The 21762-nt window shown below is 45.2% G+C and overlaps 1 protein-coding gene across 11 annotated transcripts in view; it reads left to right on the top strand.

Annotated features, from left to right (window-relative positions):
* Positions 1-21762, top strand: part of GIT1 (GIT ArfGAP 1) — a 258163-nt gene that overhangs the window by 211298 nt on the left and 25103 nt on the right. For 6 of the 11 annotated variants that reach the window (XM_069226243.1, XM_069226251.1, XM_069226250.1 and 3 more), the window contains 4 exons: positions 11274-11371; positions 13547-13658; positions 15451-15584; positions 21283-21477. In XM_069226243.1, coding sequence (XP_069082344.1) covers positions 11274-11371; positions 13547-13658; positions 15451-15584; positions 21283-21477 — 539 coding nt within the window. The remainder of the gene's footprint in view (positions 1-11273; positions 11372-13546; positions 13659-15450; positions 15585-21282; positions 21478-21762) is intronic. The other 5 variants (XM_069226252.1, XM_069226245.1, XM_069226247.1 and 2 more) reach the window with 2 other exon arrangements.

Below are 21762 nucleotides of genomic sequence, written 5' to 3'. Positions count from 1 at the left end.
GTGACGGAAACTGCCCTGCGGGCCATGGACCCTGCTGTTTCGGACATGCAGAAACACTTGCAAAGGTTGGGTCTGGAAGTGAAAGCTCTACGGCAATGAGCGGAGGACGCCAAGGGGGGGATCACGCCGCAATAATGTTAGGTTTATAGGATTCCCAGAAAAAGTGGAAGGCCACAGCGCAGAATTATTCTTGGAACAATGGCTCATAAAGGAGGTGCTGAAGGGGGCAATACCGAAATTTCTCTCTATGGAACGGGCTCCAGGGACTGCCTCCTCGTCCGATCATAGCACGCTTTCCTAATTACAGAGATCGGGACATGATACTGCAGTACTTTGGAAACAATGGTCCGGAACGCTGCGAGGGTGCCTCAGTAACAGCCTACCCAGACTTCACGGCAAAGGTGCACCGTCAACAATACTCCTATGTGAAGATCAAGCAACCCTTCAGAGAGCACATCATCAAATATGCCCTGATGTTCCCTGCCAAACTCCGGGTGATCGTGGGAGACCGCACTCGCATCTTTTCCACACCGGCCGATGCCTGGACGTGGATGCATGCGAAGGGCATTGCCCAACCATCGGAAAAAGACAGGGAAGCTGGGGAGTGGCTCACGTCGTCTGCTCGTCGGAGGCCCAGGAAGAGATCGAAGGTACAACCTACGAAAATGCAGGCAGCCGCAGAACGAGCAAAAGCATTGAGGGACACGTCGATTCACACGCAAAACTCTTTTACGCTGCTCCAAAATAATTCACAGGCACAAACGGACTCCGACTCTGGCAGCTCCCACTCGACTATTACGGGTGTGATCAAGGGGCCAGATATCACTCCCCAGACAGCGGATGACCTATAACACTCGAACATATATCTCTCAGGCGCATAGGAGCCTGGAATGGTGCTTTTATCATCTCTGCTGCATCAAGATGTGGATCGTTGTCAGCGCGAGTGCGGGGAAATGCAAAGCAACACCACACAGCGGGTCCCTTGGTCGGGACCTAAAGATGCGAATTAATGTTCAGTTTAGCCATAAGCAGGGAGCTTTTTATGTCACACAGACAACTTTTCTCTACAACGGATGTGGCTGCGGATGGCGTCATCCTTTCATTTGGGGCCCCTACGCAGTCTCCCCATGATAGCCACCACGTCACCCTGGATGGTTTCCATATGGACAACCCTTACATGCGATTGTTGTATGTGCTTCATTTTGTTATTATTAGGGGTGACTCGAGGTGTTCCTCAGTGCCACCAGATTTGGGGGTTTGAGGTTATTGAGGGGAGGTGGGGAATTGTATTCAATATGTTCCAAGGGTTACACTACATTTCAATGCAGTGGTCAAGCAGGCACACTCTCTGATACTGCAGGCTCAGATTCCCTCTCAGAACTGGGCACACGACATGGCACACAGCACTACATTACTTATTACACCATGGGTTTGCATAAGTAGAATGCTCTACAAGACTATAATATCCTAACATGAAACGTCTGTGGGATGGCAATGCCTGTCAAGAGACATCGCATTTACACTTTCCTTAAACGCCAGAGGGTTCACCTTTCCATATTACAGGAAACACACCTGCTAGATAGTGACTTGCAGGCACTAAAGAAGCGCTGGCAGGGTCAGATATACGGTACATCTTCCTCTGCGTACGTGAGAGGGGTCCTGGTGAGGATAGCGCCTGGGGTTCCTTATGTGCAAGGTGAATTCTTCAAGACACTAATCCGTGCTTTATTGACTGACCCCTTGGCACCCACCTCTTGGGGAGGGGATTTTAATTGTGTTCCTGATGTGTTACTGGACCGTTCGTCCCCGCCTGCAGAGGGTGCCATAAGCAGGTGTAACTCCAACGTATTAGCGGCATGGGCCAGGGATAATGGGGTGCATGACATTTGGCGCATGGGCCACCTCAAACATAGGGAGTACTCTTTCTATTCCCTGATACACGATATCCATAGCAGAATAGATTTGATTTGGGAAACTCCTACTGTGTGCTGTATAACGTACTCAAATTATCTTGCCAGGACGATTTATGATCACTCTCCGCTGCTGCTGACTGTAAGATGGGGAAGAATGCGCTCCATTATACCCACTTGGCGCTTGCAGAGTTAGGTGTTGCTAGACATCCAATTTAGAGAGGAATTAGCTACCTGTATTAAGCAATACTGGGAATTAAATACCAAATCCACTACACTGAGGGCTACAGAATGGGATGCCCACAAAATTGTGGTGAAGGGTCACTGCCTCTCAGTCTCCTGGGGGGCACATTGCTCGTTACACCAGGAAGTTGTCACCTTAGAGAAAGACATGCGCGCATTGGAAATAGCAGTCGCACACCACAAAGTGCCATTTGAACTCCTTCCTGATAAACAATTGTTATACGAAGAGGCGGATCAGAGACTCTGTCGACATGATAATAATTACCACCTAACACGATTACACGCAGAGGGTTATCGCTCGGGCGGCTTTTGGTGTGGTTGCTTTGTGAGGAGCGACAACATACCCCAATAGGAGCCATGTGTTTGGCAAATGAGACAATGGTTTCCTCGCAAGACGCCTTTAACAATGCTTTTAAGAACTATTACATGGGGCTATTTCAAATGCAATTGGTATGTGATAATCAGCATCTGGAATTATTTGTCTGTGAGACGCCGCTTGCAAAGCTTGCTGCAATCAATAGAGCAGCACTTGAAGAGCCCCTGAGACTGGAGGAACTCAATGTGGCACAAATAGCCCGCAATAAAACCCCTGGCACAGATGGTCTGCCGATAGAATATTATGCTACCTACTCACAACATCTCTCCTGTCCCTTGTTATCTGTATTTGAGGAGGCATGGAATTGCGGCCTGCTTCCGGTATCCCAAAGAGAGTCATTGATCGTGGTGCTCCCCAAGCCTGGTCGCGATCCCACGGATGTAAAGTCATATAGACCACTGTCCCTTCTCAATTTAGATTGTAAGATCCTGCGTAAAGTGTTGGCAAATAGACTCACCCCTATCATACATACCCTGATACACAAGTTGATGTCCTCATTGGATGTATATGAAGCGATGTCAGGCCTATGGGTCAACTGGTCCACATCCTGTTTGTTCCCCCTGGTTGAACGTCCCATGGCCGTGGGGGAGGCACTCCCTCCAAGTAGATTTAAATGGTGCTTAGACACCTTTAAATACCTGGGCATACAAATATACCACAAGGTGGATGATCTGAGGGATGGTAACTTGGTCTGCACGCTCCGTTCTATGAAAAGCTCGTTCCAGTTTTGGTGCTCGCTTCCTCTTCCCCCTCTGGGTAGTAAATGTTACGTTCGATGGCATCTGTCGCTGTAGATACGCATGTTCTGCAATAGCTCGCCATCTGGTGTTGGGCCGGAGTGTTACAAGTTGTTTTTCTTCGAAGAAGTCTTTCGAGTCACGGGACCGAGTGACTCCTCCTTTTGTCTCCATTGCGCATGGGCGTCGACTCCATCTTCGATTGTTTTTTTTCCGCCATCGGGTTCGGACGTGTTCCTGTCGCTCCGAGTTTCGGAACAGAAAAAATAGTTAATTTCGGAAGATTTTCGTCGGTATTGTTGCGTTCGGGATCGGCGTACTTAGATTCAACACCGCATCGAAGATCGAAGAGCTCCGGTGCCCTTCGGGGTAGTTTTTCGATCCTCCGTCGGGGCCTGGTCGGCCCGACCGCGTGCTGAAGAACGCCGATGGAACGGACCCCGTTCCGTTTCTGCCCCAAATGCCACAATAAATACCCCTACACAGACCAACACTTGGTCTGCAACCTGTGCCTGTCACCTGAGCACAGCGAAGACACCTGCGAGGCCTGTCGTGCGTTCCGGTCCCGAAAAACACTCCGAGACCGTCGAGCCAGAAGACTTCAAATGGCGTCCGCACCGACAGCCCGACGGGAGTTCGAGGAACAGGAAGAGGAAGGTACCTTCTCGATCCAAGACTCAGACTCCGAAGGATTCGACGATACACAAACCGTGAGTAAGACGTCGAAAACCACACAAAGAAACATTTACAAGGCCCAGGGGACGCCACTGCCACCAGGCCATGGCTCAACCCATAAAATCGGTGACCGACCGTCGGCACCGAAAAAGGCCCAAACAGTGCCGAGATCGTCCGACTCCGGTCGAGACACCGGCACGCAGCCTTCTCGGGACCGAGAAAGTGCTGGAGACAAGCCTCGACACCGAGATGCCGGTGTGGACACGGCTCGACGCCGAGACAGCGGCACCGAAACAGATCGACGCCGAGAGGTTTCGGCCCCGAAAAGGAAAAAAGTCACCTCGGAGCCGAAAAAACACGCAGACAAAGTTTCGATGCCGAAACAAACTGCAAGCGACCCAGCTTCAGGCTCTTATACAGAAGAGCACTCGCTAACCTCCCAAATGCAGAAGCATAGGTTTGAGGAAGAGCTACAAGCAACTGATGCGGACCATACGCAAAAGCGTATCTTCATTCAGCAGGGGACAGGAAAAATAAGCACCCTTCCCCCCATTAGGAGAAAGAGAAGGTTGGAGTTCCAGACGGAACAAGCACCACAACCAAAAGTGGTGAAAAGAGTTACACCACCACCCTCTCCTCCGCCCGTGATTAACGTTTCACCAGCACAAACGCCATCACACTCCCCAGCTCACACCACCATGAGCCAGGGTGACCAAGACCAGGACGCATGGGACCTATACGACGCCCCAGTGTCAGATAACAGCCCAGAGGCATACCCTACAAAACCATCTCCACCAGAAGACAGCACCGCGTACTCTCAGGTGGTGGCTAGAGCAGCACAATTTCACAACGTAAGCCTCCACTCAGAACAGGTCGAGGATGATTTCTTGTTCAACACACTCTCCTCCACCCACAGCTCCTACCAAAGCCTGCCTATGCTCCCTGGTATGCTCCGGCACGCAAAAGACATATTTAAGGACCCGGTCAAAAGTAGGGCAATCACACCAAGGGTGGAAAAAAAGTACAAGGCGCCTCCTACGGACCCGGCTTTCATCACAACACAGCTGCCACCAGACTCTGTTGTTGTAGGAGCAGCTAGGAAAAGGGCCAACTCTCACACATCTGGAGATGCACCACCCCCAGATAAAGAAAGCCGCAAGTTTGATGCAGCTGGTAAGAGAGTCGCAGCACAAGCTGCAAACCAGTGGCGCATCGCGAACTCCCAGGCACTACTTGCGCGCTATGACAGAGCCCACTGGGACGAGATGCAACATCTCATTGAACATCTGCCCAAAGACTTCCAAAATAGGGCAAAACAAGTGGTTGAGGAGGGACAGGCCATCTCCAACAACCAGATCCGCTCCTCCATGGACGCTGCAGATACAGCTGCACGGACAATTAATACATCTGTAACTATCAGAAGGCATGCATGGCTCCGAACGTCTGGATTTAAACCAGAGATTCAACAAGCAGTTCTCAATATGCCCTTTAATGAAAAAGAACTGTTCGGTCCAGAAGTGGACACAGCGATTGAGAAACTCAAAAAAGATACGGACACTGCCAAAGCCATGGGCGCACTCTACTCCCCGCAGAGCAGAGGGAATTACAGCTCATTCCGTAAAACGCCCTTTCGAGGGGGGTTTCGGGGTCAAAGCACACAAGCCAGCACCTCACAAGCCACACCGTCCAGTTACCAAGGACAGTATAGAGGAGGTTTTCGGGGACAATATAGAGGAGGGCAATTCCCTAGAAATAGAGGAAGATTCCAAAGCCCCAAAACCCCTACTACTAAACAGTGACTCACATGTCACTCACCCCCTCCACACAACACCAGTGGGGGGACGAATAGGTCATTATTACAGAGCATGGGAGAAAATCACTACAGACACTTGGGTTCTAGCAATTATCCAACATGGTTACTGCATAGAATTTCTACAGTTCCCTCCAAACATACCACCAAAAGCACAAAATTTAACAACACACCATTCCAATCTCCTAGAGATAGAAGTGCAGGCACTATTGCAAAAGAATGCAATCGAATTAGTGCCAAACACACAAATAAACACAGGAGTTTACTCACTGTACTTTCTGATACCAAAGAAGGACAAAACACTGAGACCAATCCTAGACCTCAGAGTAGTCAACACTTTCATCAAATCAGACCACTTCCACATGGTCACACTACAAGAAGTATTGCCATTGCTAAAGCTGCACGACTACATGGCAACTTTAGACCTCAAGGATGCTTATTTCCATATACCAATACACCCATCGCACAGGAAATACCTAAGGTTTGTATTCAAAGGAATACATTACCAATTCAAGGTACTGCCTTTCGGATTAACAACCGCACCAAGAGTCTTTACCAAATGTCTAGCGGTAGTCGCTGCACACATCAGAAGGCAGCAAATACATGTGTTCCCATATCTAGACGACTGGCTAATCAAGGCCCATTCGTTAATAGAGTGCTCAAATCACACAAATCATATCATACAAACCCTCTTCAAACTAGGGTTCACCGTCAATTTCACAAAATCCAAAATTCTGCCACGCAAGGTACAACAATACCTGGGAGCCATAATAGACACATCAAAAGGAGTAGCCACTCCAAGTCCACAAAGAATTCAAAATTTCAACACCATCATACAACGCATGTATCCAACACAAAAGATACAAGCAAAGATGGTATTACAACTCCTAGGCATGATGTCATCATGCATAGCCATTGTCCCAAACGCAAGACTGCACATGAGGCCCTTACAACAATGCCTAGCATCACAGTGGTCTCAAGCACAGGGTCACCTTCTAGATCTGGTGTTAATAGACCGCCAAACTTACCTCTCGCTTCTGTGGTGGAACAACATAAATTTAAACAAGGGGCGGCCTTTCCAAGACCCAGTGCCACAATACGTAATAACAACAGATGCTTCCATGACAGGGTGGGGAGCACACCTCGATCAACACAGCATACAAGGACAATGGAACGTACATCAAACAAAACTGCATATCAATCACCTAGAACTTCTTGCAGTTTTTCAAGCACTAAAAGCTTTCCAACCAATAATAGTTCACAAATACATTCTCGTCAAAACAGACAACATGACAACAATGTATTATCTAAACAAGCAGGGAGGGACGCACTCCACGCAGTTAAGCCTGTTAGCACAAAAAATTTGGCATTGGGCAATTCACAACCAAATTCGCCTAATTGCACAGTTTATACCAGGGATACAAAATCAACTCGCAGACAATCTCTCTCGAGATCACCAACAGGTCCACGAATGGGAAATTCACCCCCAAATACTGAACACTTACTTCAAACTCTGGGGAACACCTCAAATAGACTTGTTTGCGACAAGGGAGAACGCAAAATGCCAAAACTTCGCATCCAGATACCCACACAAACAATCCCAAGGCAATGCCCTATGGATGAACTGGTCAGGGATATTTGCTTACGCTTTTCCTCCTCTCCCTCTCCTTCCTTACCTGGTAAACAAACTCAGTCAAAGCAAACTCAAACTCATATTGATAGCACCAACTTGGGCAAGGCAACCCTGGTACACAACGCTGCTAGACCTATCAGTGGTACCCTGCATCAAATTGCCCAACAGGCCAGATCTGTTGACACAGCACAACCAAAAGATCAGACACCCAGATCCAGCATCGCTGAATCTAGCAATCTGGCTCCTGAAATCCTAGAATTCGGGCACTTACAACTTACCCAAGAATGTATGGAAGTCATAAAACAAGCAAGAAGGCCATCCACCAGGCACTGCTATGCAAGTAAATGGAAGAGGTTTGTTTGCTACTGCCATATTAATCAAATACAACCATTACACACAACTCCAGAACATGTAGTGGGTTACTTGCTTCACTTACAAAAATCTAACCTAGCTTTCTCTTCCATTAAGATTCACCTTGCAGCAATATCTGCATACCTGCAGACTACCTATTCAACTTCCCTATATAAAATACCAGTCATTAAAGCATTCATGGAGGGCCTTAGGAGAATTATACCACCAAGAACACTACCTGTTCCTTCATGGAACCTAAATGTTGTCCTAACTAGACTTATGGGTCCACCTTTTGAACCCATGCACTCCTGCGACATACAGTTCCTAACCTGGAAGGTGGCATTTCTCATCGCCATTACTTCCCTGAGAAGAGTAAGCGAGATTCAGGCGTTTACTATACAGGAACCTTTTATACAACTACACAAAAATAAAGTCGTCCTAAGGACCAATCCTAAATTTTTGCCAAAGGTTATTTCACCGTTCCATCTAAATCAAACAGTGGAACTTCCGGTGTTCTTTCCACAGCCAGATACCGTAGCTGAAAGGGCACTACATACATTAGATGTCAAAAGAGCATTAATGTATTACATTGACAGAACAAAGAACATCAGAAAGACTAAACAACTCTTTATTGCATTTCAAAGACCTCATGCAGGAAACCCAATTTCAAAACAAGGTATAGCCAGATGGATAGTTAAATGCATCCAAATCTGCTACCTTAAAGCTAAACGACAGCTGCCCATTACACCAAGGGCACACTCAACCAGAAAGAAAGGTGCTACCATGGCCTTTCTAGGAAACATCCCAATGCAAGAAATATGTAAGGCAGCCACATGGTCTACGCCTCACACATTCACCAAGCACTACTGTGTAGACGTGTTATCCGCACAACAAGCCACAGTAGGTCAAGCTGTATTAAGGACATTATTTCAGACTACTTCCACTCCTACAGGCTGATCCACCGCTTTTGGGGAAATAACTGCTTACTAGTCTATTGCAGAACATGCGTATCTACAGCGACAGATGCCATCGAACTGAAAATGTCACTTACCCAGTGTACATCTGTTCGTGGCATCAGTCGCAGTAGATTCGCATGTGCCCACCCGCCTCCCCGGGAGCCTGTAGCAGTTTGGAAGTTACCTTCAATTATTTATATATGTATCATCTCAACCTTAAATAAGTGCATACTTAGTCACTCCATTGCATGGGCACTATTACTACAATTCAACTCCTACCTCACCCTCTGCGGGGAAAAACAATCGAAGATGGAGTCGACGCCCATGCGCAATGGAGACAAAAGGAGGAGTCACTCGGTCCCGTGACTCGAAAGACTTCTTCGAAGAAAAACAACTTGTAACACTCCGGCCCAACACCAGATGGCGAGCTATTGCAGAACATGCGAATCTACTGCGACTGATGCCACGAACAGATGTACACTGGGTAAGTGACATTTTCATTCCCAGGCACCCAAGGGGTTAATGGAATTAGTTCACATCTCAATCTCATTAGATCTTTTTTGTGGGCTAAGCGCATGGGGCTGGAGGGAAAAGTGTCCTTCCCAGTGTCTTTATAAAAAGTGCCTTCAGTGCTAATTCATGACAGTCTTCCTCAGCAGATTTTATTTTTGCATTTTTGGCAAGGATTTTAGCACACAGCTTCCGTGACAGATCTTGGTCTTGAATAGCCTAAGACCCCAAGCAATCTATTGCATCTTTTACTTAGGCCTCCCATTGAAGCTTTTTATCACAAATTATTATCCTTATCAATTCCTTTAGTGTTCCAGAAGGTGCAGCCTTGAGCTTGGCCTGGTATCCCAGGAACCTTGCTTTGACCATGATAGCTTGCTAATAAAGGCTGAATTCAAGACATATTTGAGAAGAAGGGGTGGCATCAGGTACCTGAAATAAAACTTGTAAAATCAGGTTTGAGCTTTATCCAGCCAGGTAGCTAGGCGATCCTTGAATATCAATGAGTGGTAGGCCAAAGTGGGCATGAACTTAGCGTTAATGACCTGACACATTGCAGTAAGATCAGACCCTTTCATTCTTTTTAACAATTTTTTAAAGCTGATAATCATTGTTACTGATGTTCCTTTCAGAGCTGAGAGATGAGCTTGGTGTGAACCACTCTGGTTAACATGAATGCCCAAGCACTTCATACTCAGAACCTGCTGTAGTTTTACTTGATCCTTGAAAAAAATGATTTTGTTGATGTCTCTGGTCCCACAAACCATGATTTTGGTTTTTGAGAGATTAATTGAGAGATATTTTTCCTTACAATAAAATGACAAGGCACCCAAGGCTCATTGCAAACCCACATCGGTTTGAGCAAGTAGAGCTGTGTCTTCAGCATACTGTAAGCAGTAGATGTGAGTTCCTGTAAACTTAGGTACAAATGCTCTCACTTTGGCAAGAACACTTTTTATGTATGCCAAAGAGAGATTAAATAACATTGGGGGTAAAATGCCCCATGCTTTAGCCCTATATTAGTCCTGATCTTTTGGGATGTGACTCTGTTGGCATAAACTTTAATTCTCACCCAGGTCTTTGCATGAAGGCTCATTATAACTCTTAACAAATTTGCCGGAATACCCCAGTAGTATAGTTTCCACCAGAGCCTTTCTCTGTCAACCTTAAAAGATGTAATGGTTTAGTTGATAAATGTTGCGTAGAGTGAAGGGGCATCCTTTTTGGTTGCGGCTTCAGTCAGAGAGGAGAGGATGACCAAGTTATCCTCAAAGCCATGGCCACGACTAAACCCAGATTGTGTAATCAGGATTAAGGAACTTGAAGAGGCCCATTCTTCTAGCTTCTTGTTGAGGGCTTTGGTGAAGCACTTGCCATCTACATCTAGGAGTGCAATCAGCCTGAAGTTGTCTGGTTGATAGGTGAAACCTTTTTTGTGTATTGGCACTAAAAGGAAGCCTCTCCAACTACCCGGAACATCATTTGTCATGATACAGTTCTTAAACAGAAGGCTTAATAGAATAGCCCATCCATCTGTTGCTGCTTTAAATATGCTGGTAGGGAGACCTTTGGGCCTGGGCACACAAGCCGCCCAAAGTGAAACAATTAATGGTCTTATGTTGAGATTTTGTACTACTTTATATTAGAAGCCTAAGGGAAAAGGAATGAAGACATGCCCCACACAATTGGAAATTCTATTCATTGATTTACAAAGTACCGACACTGATCCATAAAAGAGTTCATGGGAGCGTTTCCAACTTCTCCAAGCTCTTTCCCCTTCGTCCCTTTGCGACACAGTTCCCTCGCTCACCTCGAAGATGTGAAGTAAATTGAAAGAAATGGGAGATGGATTTGTTTAAAGGCAGAGACTGAGGAAGTGGCTGCCGGCCAAATGCATTTTTCCATCAACAACTCATAATCCTTACTTCTCACAAGAAGGGGCATAAAAATGGGTAAATCTGTCTCTTTGGTCCTTGTTGTGACCTTGTCCCACTTTTGGCCCATGTTGAACCTACTGGACATTGTCTGCCACAAATACCTACGATAACCTTGGTCTTGCTCTCTTGCTTCAGTCTGGCTGACCACGCAGAACCATAGCACGCTGGTGACGGAGCGGAGTGCGGTACCTTTCCTGCCGGTAAATCCAGAGTACTCTGCTACGCGCAATCAGGTAAGACACTGCCACGCCAGTTGGCACGCTTTGCCACGCTTTGCTAGGTTGTAAGTACTCTACTGCCTTGTGCTTTATTCGTTCGCTATATATCCTAATGTGATTGCTTGCATATGTTGCTGTCTTAAGTTATGTTTCAATATAATCCTACATTGTGTATATAGATATATTTTGTTTCATACGCAGTGCTACATTACACTGTTATTTGTGCTACATATTATATTGTCAGGTTATCACATACCAGCCTGGCACTGTCATTGCCTTTATCTCCTTGGTATAGACGATAATTGTATGCTTCAGACGCCTGCGTATTTTTCTACTTTTGTGTCCTAAAGAGACCCTTGTTCTTTTTGTTTTTGTTATTTAGCCAGCACTTTCTCTACCATACTTTCAAACGATTTACTTTAATCCTTTGCCCTCCTGGTTTTTGCTTCTCCACGCTTTTGAAATCTCTTTGTATACATGGACATACTCTTACAGAGGCTGTGCACAGATTCCTGCCTGTTCTTCAGCTTATCCAGGTCTCATTCAGTCTGCCGCACTAAAAACTCAGTTGATCATCCTAGTGCTGTCCTGGCACTAAAGTAGTGAATTAGAAGAGTACAGTTGACCTCCTCCTGGAGTTAAAGTAGGAGTCAATATTATTGGGTTTATTATGAGTCCTGTGAGTAAGTCGGAGTCATGATACCCTAGTCAGAATTACTAGTACTGCAGAGTACCATAATTACAGGCTGAATATTACTGCACTGTTGACTGTTTGAACCCATGGAAAGATCATTTTCTGTGGAAATCAGTGTTTGCACAACAAATTGTACAGGATTCACCTTATGCCGTGGAATTTTTCCTGAATAAAGTCCACCAACTTTTGACCAACAAAACGTGTTACTTGTTACTTCCTTACAACTTGTAATCCCGATTCAACAATGTTGCGGCATGTGGTGGCATTGAGATTTTCACAACACTTGCAATAAGGGCCTAAGCATGCCACCGACAAGGCATTCCACACCCAAGTATGTAGAACCCCTGGAATTACTGGTCACCAGAGTAAATTATGCAACGGCATCCAATAAACGAAGCAGCAAGACTGCAAATAATGTGGCATATGGTGGTAGTATTAATTGCTATTTTGTCATTTTAATACAAGATAAAAAGTTTATTCTCGTTAGCACCCGTTTAACACCTGAATGAAGCATCCATTTCGAGAAAAATGACCAGTTAACCTTTGAACAGGTTCTGCGGTTAAGTAGCACAACTCATTGTATTGTATTGTATTGTATTGTAATAGTATTTATATAGCGCTTACTGCCCTGACGAGGCGTCAAAGCGCTTTTCGGCGAGTAGTACGCTGCTCCGTTACCCAAAAAGAATTAGTGGTGGATTAGTATAGGGAAATATGAGTACAGTTTTAGTATTATTATGAGTTAATTTGAGCCACGGGTGTGAGAGTTTGTTAGTTAGATTGACTGGAGTAATGGAGGGGTGGAGGAGGGAAGAATCCAGAAGTGTTAATTGGGAGTTTATGGAATAGGATTTAGGCTTGGGATGAGTAAAGGGAGGATGTAGGAGGGAAGAGTCTGTGGAAGGGGTTAAGGAGATCATAGTAGCAGGGTGAGACAAATGAGGGAGAATACAGTAGGGTTGTTTGGGAGATCATGGTAGCAAAGTGAGGTTTGGGTGAGTCAGATGTGGAAGCGGAGGGAAGAGCTTAGGCAGAGTTATTTAGGAGGGGAAAGTAGTAGAATGGATTTGGGATGAGTCAGATTGGGAAGGGAGGATAGATTGATAGAGACATGACGTGGTGATGGGTAGATAAGTGTGATATAAGATGAGAGCAGGGATTCATAAGTATCTAGTATAACAACTTGGATCTATTCTTTCAGACTCATGGCACTTTCTTGTAATTTTTGTTCCAGAAACATGTTGCTACCATGTTCTTTGAAATGCCTCTTACACACTCCTGTATTCCCACTTTTCATGGTCTGTTGTACACTCTTTTTCTCTTACATTTACGTTGGCACTCTGCCTCAGTGTCTGTCCTTTGTCCAGCTCTCTCTGCCACGGTGTCTCGTGGTTCTTGCCTTGCACACGCTTCCTGTGCCACACATCCCATCACTTCCCTTCCTTCGTGGCAGATGATCGGTCACCTGTTTTCTCTCCTTTTCATCCCACCGGCAGGGTCGACAGAAGCTAGCCAGGTTTAATGCCCGTGAGTTTGCCACTCTCATAATCGACATCCTGAGTGAAGCCAAGAGGCGGCAGCAAGGGAAGAGCCCGATCAGCCCTGCAGGTAAGGGACCACTTCCAGGCACTGGACGAGTGAGTGACACAGAGTGAGGATTCCACAAAGAGCACCAGAGCAGATACTCAGGGAAACAGGAACAGAGTTAGGGAAAATTACTACTCTGCTGCAGATAGACTAAAGCTGAAAAAAAGTGTTAGGGAATAAAGATATGTAAAGTAAAATAAATGGTAAAGCAAAGAAGTTAAAGAGTAAAGCTATAGTACCAACACCATCCTACCCATGGGTGAAAGGGACAGCTACACCGCCAGCACTAGGGAAACCGGGGGTGATTGATACAGTTGCAGCAGCGTGTAAACCGAGAGTCACTGACGCAGGCACACCACCAGGGCTGAACCTTGGGTCGTTTGTGCAGTTACATTTCAGCGCTAGGAGAAGCCAGAGTTGTTGAACAATTAGAGAACCTGCCCTATGGAAACTGAGGACCATTGCTGCAGGTACAGCACTCCCAGGCCCCAAGATTTTGACTGGGTTTGGCCCCATGCCTTGTGTTCAGTAACTCAGTAGTTTTATGTTCAGATGGTATTTTTGTGGTTCTTTACGGTGTTATACGCATAAGATGTTATCCAAACCCTGAATGGGGACAGAAGAGATATAAAAGAGGAACCAAGTAAAGGAAATGAAGGGGAGACTTTTGAGAGAATAAATTAAGAAGTCTTGTGGATGAAGTGGTCTTCTCCAAACACTAGTATGTCACTTTATTGATGCACTTGTATTGGAAGCCTGGGCGCATGCGTTCTTTGCTAGCCGCATCCTGACTTATCGATGCACTGTTGGTGTATACACTGCCCTGCATATGCTCTGCTGGTTTACCCTCTGCTGTATGAAGAGAGCACTGGTGTGCATTCTAACCTCTAGGTGTTCTGTGGCCTAAGTCTGACCCCAGTGTATGCTATTCTGCTCTGCGTCCTGCCGCATAGGTGCTCTCCCAGTGTATCTTATGTAATACTGATGCTCTGCTGGTAAATGGTACACCTTATAGATGGGACTTTGGTATAGATATTTGCTGCCCTGTAGGTGATCTAATAACATCAATCTTTCCTTATTTATGCTCTGCTGGTAGTCATCCTGCTATTGCTTTGAGTATGTAAATCCTCCCATATAATTGTAAATGCCCTGCATGTATTTCTTCTTCAATGATGCTCATCGGGTTTCTTCGCCATAAATACTCTGTCTTGTGGTAAGCCTGTGATGAGAATCTGCCACTTAAATACGCTATTGATATGCATTCAGCTCTGTAAACGCAGCATGATTAAATACCATGATACTATATACATATATATATATTCATATATGTGTGTGTGTGTGTGTGTGTGTGTGTGTGTGTGTATATATATATATATATATATATATAATGTGTATTCTAATTTATAATTGCTCTGGCAGGTAAATGTGTTTGTGTACATCCTGCCCTACAGATGCTCTGTTGGTATAAATCCTGAACTTTAGATCCTTTCCTTGTACACATTCAGCCCTACAGATGTTTGCCTGGTGTGCACCTTGCTATATAGATTCCCGTCTGGCATACTTTCCTTACCAATAGGCTGATTTTATACATCATGATGTATATATACTTTACGACTATACACCTATAGATGTGCTGCTATGGATTCTCCAGTGGTATGCATTTTGTCATCTACATGCTCCTCAGTGCAATCTTACCATTTAGATCCTACACTGAGATACACGTTACCTCATAGCTGTACTGCTGGTACATGGCCTTTCCTGAAGATGCCCTCAGAATTCACTACCTTACCCTGTTTGTGTTTGTCCTTTCCAGATAATATTGACTACTCCTTGAGGAACCCTAGCGACACAGATGATCAGCACGATTACGACAGTGTAGCTTCGGACGAGGATACTGACCAGGAACCTCTGAGAAACTCCAACTCTGGCCGAAACAACCGCGCCAGGGTGAGCGGACATTGCACTTTTGCTCAGGCCCTGAATGCTCCATATCTTCTTAAATAATTCCACAGACCTGTATTCCTTCTTCTTCTCTCACATTCGCCTGCTCTAGGTTTGAAAATCTATCTTTCTGGCTGTTTCTCCGAACCCCATCCTGCCATCTTGAATATTCCACTTACTTCAATGTAATATTTTCTCCTCTGTGTCCCTCTCCATGTATCCGTTTCTTTTTGTCTTCTCTTGTTTCCTCTGTTTTTGCATTCTTATTATCTGTACAGAACTCCATATTATATTGTCGCAATATTACACAGGACTGTGAACCAATAAAATAACTTGATGTACACAAGAATTTTACTACTACAAATGCATGAGGTCCACTTACGGACCAAATAGCCACCTATCCCCTAAACCCAACTAGAGTCCTATTAAGGACAATGAATTACACATGCTTGCTCATCAATTTAATGTCTACATCAAAGAGAATAAATGTTGTGCACATGACTTAATTGAGAACATGCAACTGCGCCAGCTATTCATATCTGAAACAGGGCAAGCAGACGTTGCAGCCCGCATCGTGCCCAAAGCAGTGCCAACAGTATGTACGATTATCATGAAAAAGCATACCAATAAAATGGCAGGATTAGTCACTATCATGCATAATGAATCCCGGAACAGGGTGCCCCTATAAGACTATTCTGCACTTGAATGTCAATGGATACTTGTCAAACACTACTCATCTGTCAACAACACCATTTCATTCTTGATAATCTATTGCCCCCTTTCCACAACACATAATTCACAACATATTTCTGTGACTGTTGCCAGCCTCTGTCTAAAGTCCCCTAACCTAATTGTTCTTGGCAAATTCAACACATGGCTCAAGAAACCAGCTCAGCCATCAAGAAAATAATTACTGTCTGGCTTCGAAATTACCAGAACTCATTATTTACCTAAAACTCTCTGCAGAATACATCCTTAACATTCTTTGGCAATGCTGGCAACATAACCACTCCCAGTCCTCTCCCCTAGCGTGGAGTGACCATCTTGACATCCTTTTCTACATCATGATCCCCAAAATTCGCAATTTCAAAAGGCAACTTCAACCAAGAATGTTCGAAGATGCTTGGAAAATTCTGAAAATTGTCACAAAGGAAACCATAATACTAGCCTCAAAACTGATTTCTGATTCGTTTAGCTACATGGCCATAGCAATTTAAACAAGCATTTGCAATGCAACGAGTCTCGCATTTGCCCGAGAATAAGAGCTATTAGCATTGTAAACTTCTAACCGGACTTTTCTTGCCACATAAATTAAGGAAAAAACGATCACGCTATGTAAAACCCAGCGTGATCGAGCTGCGTGGAAGATAAAAAGATAAAGTAGTGCAGAAACCAGGCTGAAAACATGGAGCCTCTTATGTTTTCAGTAGTTGGCCGGTGCGCTCGAGGAGGGCTTAACACCGGAAAAGGCATGACGTCTGCATGCCTTTCACTAATGAAATCAAGCGGATTTTAAAAGGCAAGTCCACAAACCAATTAAAGTGACAGGCTTGGCACAGGCGTAGCTAGAAGCCGAAAGAGAGATTATACCAGGGACAGAGGGCTTGTGCGCTCGACCCTAAAAATTAATGAATGGCAGTCAACATCTTTGTCACCGCTGTACCATTGAAAAAAACAGTCACTCTCAACTTGCACAAGGTTGGCTAAATGGTTCCCTTTGCAAGTCATAAAACTCAAAGCCACCAACAGAGCCCTCAAATAAAATTGGAGGGAAACCTTATACACTCATCCGATACCCATTTATAGAGCAATCATTAGGAATGAAAGAAAGAAATACTCCTCTCGCATCGTATCATGTCCCACAGAGGAGATCTTCAGAATCATCTCTGAACTTAAGAGCTCTACACCTGGCTCCAGTGATTTGGTTCCCCCATAAATGCACAGTGAGGCTTTGACCACTCAATTCGGAGAAAGCCAAAGCTCCACACACACTCCTCAATTGAAAGGTACCAACAAGCGTGGGCCACACACCCTCCGTGCATATCAAACAAATGAAAGAATGTATAGATATCATTTTTGGGGTACCACCAAGCCCCTCTTTTTTGGGTCTGTGGAGTGGTCGTAAGCTTCCACCCCCCTTGTTTTGGTTCCTTACCTCCCTTTAGCTCTACCTGCCCCTGAACCATAACAAACCCTTTCTCCCTTTACCTATACCCACCCTTTAATTCTAAAATTATATTTACCTCCCTTTACTTAAAGCCACCCAAACCCTTCATTCACCCTTACCCCCTTTACTTCGTACCCACCCCTGAACCCTAAAATCACCTTTACCTCCACCCACCCCTGAACCCTAAAAATACCCGTACCTCCCTTTAAATGTATCCACCGTAAACCGTAAATTTATTCTTTCCTCCTTTACCTCTGTGCATCCCTTAACCCCCAAAACACATAACTCTAAAATCCACCATAACCCCTTTATTTCGACCCAACCCGTAAACCTAGATTCACCCTTACCCTTAATACCTCTGCCCACCCCAAATCATAAAATCACTCTTACCTTCCTTTATCTCTAGCCACCCCATAATCCTAACATCACCTTTACCACTACCCATCCCTTCACACTAAAATCATCCTTACTACCCTTAACCTCTACCAACACCTTAACCCCTTTTTTAAATAACATTAAATTAATATAATTTGAAAATTACTTATCTGCGGATAAAGTACAGTGTGATAAAGGTAAAAATCTATTAAAGTAATTTACCTGCGTGGTAAAGACTGCAGGATAAGGGCCATGTGAGGTAAAGCCTGTCTCACATACTTCTAGCACTAGTCACCAGACTGGAGAATGTGAGAATCCAAGGAAAAGCCTTACATTGGATCACTTCTTGCCTATTCAGCTGGAACCACATCATCCCTCACTCACTGTTAACATTCAAACCTTACCTCTTGGATGCTGACGTCACCCGGGGCTCAGACATCTCTCCCCACTTTCTCAACATATGCCGGTGCCCTCTATCTGGACTGATTCAAACCTGACATTACAGCTTTGCAGATGACACCCATATTTTTCTCACATTGAAGAACCTCAAGGACACCACAATATCCAAACAGGCACTGAAAGAGTGAATGACTGCCAAACACTGAAACTCAACCCAGAAAAAAACGAAATCTGGCCTGAAGACCTAGGACAAGCATCCCCACAAACAATCACAACAAAAATACTAAGAGTCATCTAAGGTGCACATCTTACCCTGGAGCCACAAATCAAAGCTGTAGTAAAAACATCCTCAACAAACATGCGCACAGTCTGAAGACCGATTTTGCCCTACCTAGACTTCTCAAACTGAGTTGACTACATGAACAGCTAATATCTAGGAGGCTAGGAATCTCTCCTAAACAAATTATAGTGGTCAGTTTAACGGATGAAAGGGCCGACAACTTCTACCTGAACCCCACGGATCACATCACCCTAGCTCTCGTGACCTTACTATGTCTCCCAAAGCCTTGCTTGATCAACTCTCCATTATACACCGAGCACTGTATAGAACTGAAACATTTTCATTGCAAGTATTTCAGATTCAGCACCCTGGAGGACCACTCCAATCCAATACACTCCTACAGCTTCAACAAAGCTGGGCTTGGAGGACATTCTTTCTAAGTCAATGCCTGCAAGTTGTGGAACTCCTTGCCTACCAAGGTAAGAAAAACAGAAATCCATGTTGCTTTTAAGAAGGCTGCAAAACATGGTTCTTCACATTTTCGTCTCCTAAATGACCCTAAAACAAATTTAGGAAAGCACATTAACCATAAACTAGTGAACCACAAAGCAAAACAGTACCGTACTTATTATAACAAAGAACTCAAGTCATTTTCAGATCAAATGAAGACAAATTAAATCTAATCCATCTCACTCAACTGCCCTTTAGGTATGAACCCACATATGAGCAGGTTGTGTGTGTGCTTTATGCCACTGTTCACAGCCTCAGCACTTTATCCACAGGAGACTTCCAGGGTCTCTGGCAATGTTACAACTTTGCCTCCTTTGTCGACGAACACTGCAGAGAGTGGGTAGCATTATAACATTCATCATGAGTGAATTGGAATGACGGAAAAGCCTTGGTAGCTAACCTTGGACATCTGGCCATTGTATGCAACTCTCTGCCCATGTGTGGTGCCAGTAGAGATTGGTTGTAGGTCTGTCTAACTGGGTCGGTAATGGATCGTTTGACTTCCTTGAGACCAGGAGGCTAGTGGTGAATGGTTGGCTACCAATTGGTGTTCATGAACAACGTGGGATGTAGATTCTTAACACAAAGTGAGGTCCTTACAATTTTAACTCCACACCAGTAGTTCACAGAGCCAGACACTTCCTGCACAGGTGGTCCAAGCACATCCTGTAGTTCTACCTTTCGCTGTGCCTTCAGAGCTTTGGCCGGATAAAAATAGGCGTTTGTAGCGTACAGTGATATTTTTACCCTGGACAAGTGCCTTCCCCACCGGACATCCGTGTACTGTTGCATTGAGTAAGGTAATAATGCTTGCAATAAGAAACCCGCCACCCCCACCATAATCAGTTCCCTTGTATACTTTCATTGTACGTTGCTGGTGGGTGAGATACGTTCCTTGGGTCAGGGGCTGTGGTAGAGGTTGTTTGTGAGTGAGATCACTACTCCTTTGCTCGGGCTGGAATAGCAGAGTGCTCGGAGTCATTTTTACGAACTGTTGCCCTTATGTTTCTTGGCATATGATATTGCTCCTAGAACTGCTTTTGCTGCAAAAACTAAAATGGTGATGGTAAATGCTTGAATTAACCTCAGACACTGGTAATTACTCAAGGCTGCATTCCAGTCTATCTTTTCTTTGCTTGCTGTGCCACAGATAAAGAACAAGCATAGGCCAATCAGCTTTCGTTCTGCTCCAGACAATGTGGCTTAGACATCTAGGCCACTCAGGCTCAAGCTGCATCTCACCAAGGAGGCAAAACAAGACTGGATCTGATCTGGTGTTGCTTGTATTCCCTTTGAGAGGGGACATGGCCCAAAATGCCAGGCTGGAAGTCCAGGCCAAGTCGTATTTGCATGTGGTCGGTCTCCGTCTGTGACCTCACCCATAACCTACAAATAATCGAATGGAATGTATCCCAGTGTAATTGGCAATGACTAAGCTTAATTTAAGCATTTCACCCATCTCTTTTTGTGTTGTTTTGCCTATGGGACTTATTTTGCTGCAGGGGAAATGAGGGCGAGACTGGTGTTCAAAGCCACCTCCACTCCCACCTCACATCTAACGAGGAGGCTTACGTCTAATCCTTGCACAGAACAGTCTCTCTTTTTTTAATCTTGAGATAGCAGAAAAAAATACGATATAATGAATTGTACTTCCCTGTACAATTGCTCATGGTTGAACCAAGATTATGACGTGTGACTGAGCTGCACTATGAGCCACTGATGGTTTCGGCCCAGCACGTCGACTGCATGCAATGTTGGGCTTGCCGTTGACCCGGCTGTCTAGAATGCGTAGTCTCTCTCCATCATCTTTTTCCACTGGAGAGCCTCCAGAAAGAGCAAACCTTGTAAAAGGACTGTATGCCTCACTCCTTTGGTGTGACACGTTCCTCGCTTAGTGACCTCCTGCTTTCTCTCTTCTCTCTCACCTCCTCCTCTTCCCACCTCCCTGTCCTTGTTTCTTTCCTCTCTGACAGAGCATGGACTCCTCAGACCTTTCAGACAGCCCCATCACCCTGCAGGAGTACCTGGAGGTGAAGAAGGCCCTGGCCACCTCTGACGCGAAGGTGCAGCAGCTGATGAAAGTCAACAACAACCTGAGTGAGGAGCTGCGCCGCTTGCAGCGGGAGGTCAGTGTCTCTCCTCCCCCTCCCCACCGTCTGCCGAGGGAGGTCAGTCTTTCTGCTCACCGTAAGATGTAGGAGCTCTGTGCTGTCTGTCATGCTTGTCTGTCTCTCCTTCCTGTGTCTTCCTCCGTCTCTTCACCTTCACGCAAACCTTTGCTGCTGAGTGAGACCTGGTGCAGCCATCTGTTCTCTTAACCCTGCTTACACCCGCTGAGCTGCGAGCTCTGCTGCCTGTGCAGCTGGTCACTTTCCTCCCTGTTCTTCTGCTATGCACGTGCTATGCGATGATTGTTAAGCATCGCCCTGTGAGCAGCAGGATATCACTCGCTT

This window comes from Pleurodeles waltl, chromosome 3_1, assembly GCF_031143425.1.
Source record: "Pleurodeles waltl isolate 20211129_DDA chromosome 3_1, aPleWal1.hap1.20221129, whole genome shotgun sequence".
Lineage (NCBI taxonomy): Eukaryota > Metazoa > Chordata > Amphibia > Caudata > Salamandridae > Pleurodeles > Pleurodeles waltl.
The sequence above is the reverse complement of the archived record's forward strand: the minus strand, read 5'-3'. Positions and strand labels throughout refer to the sequence as shown.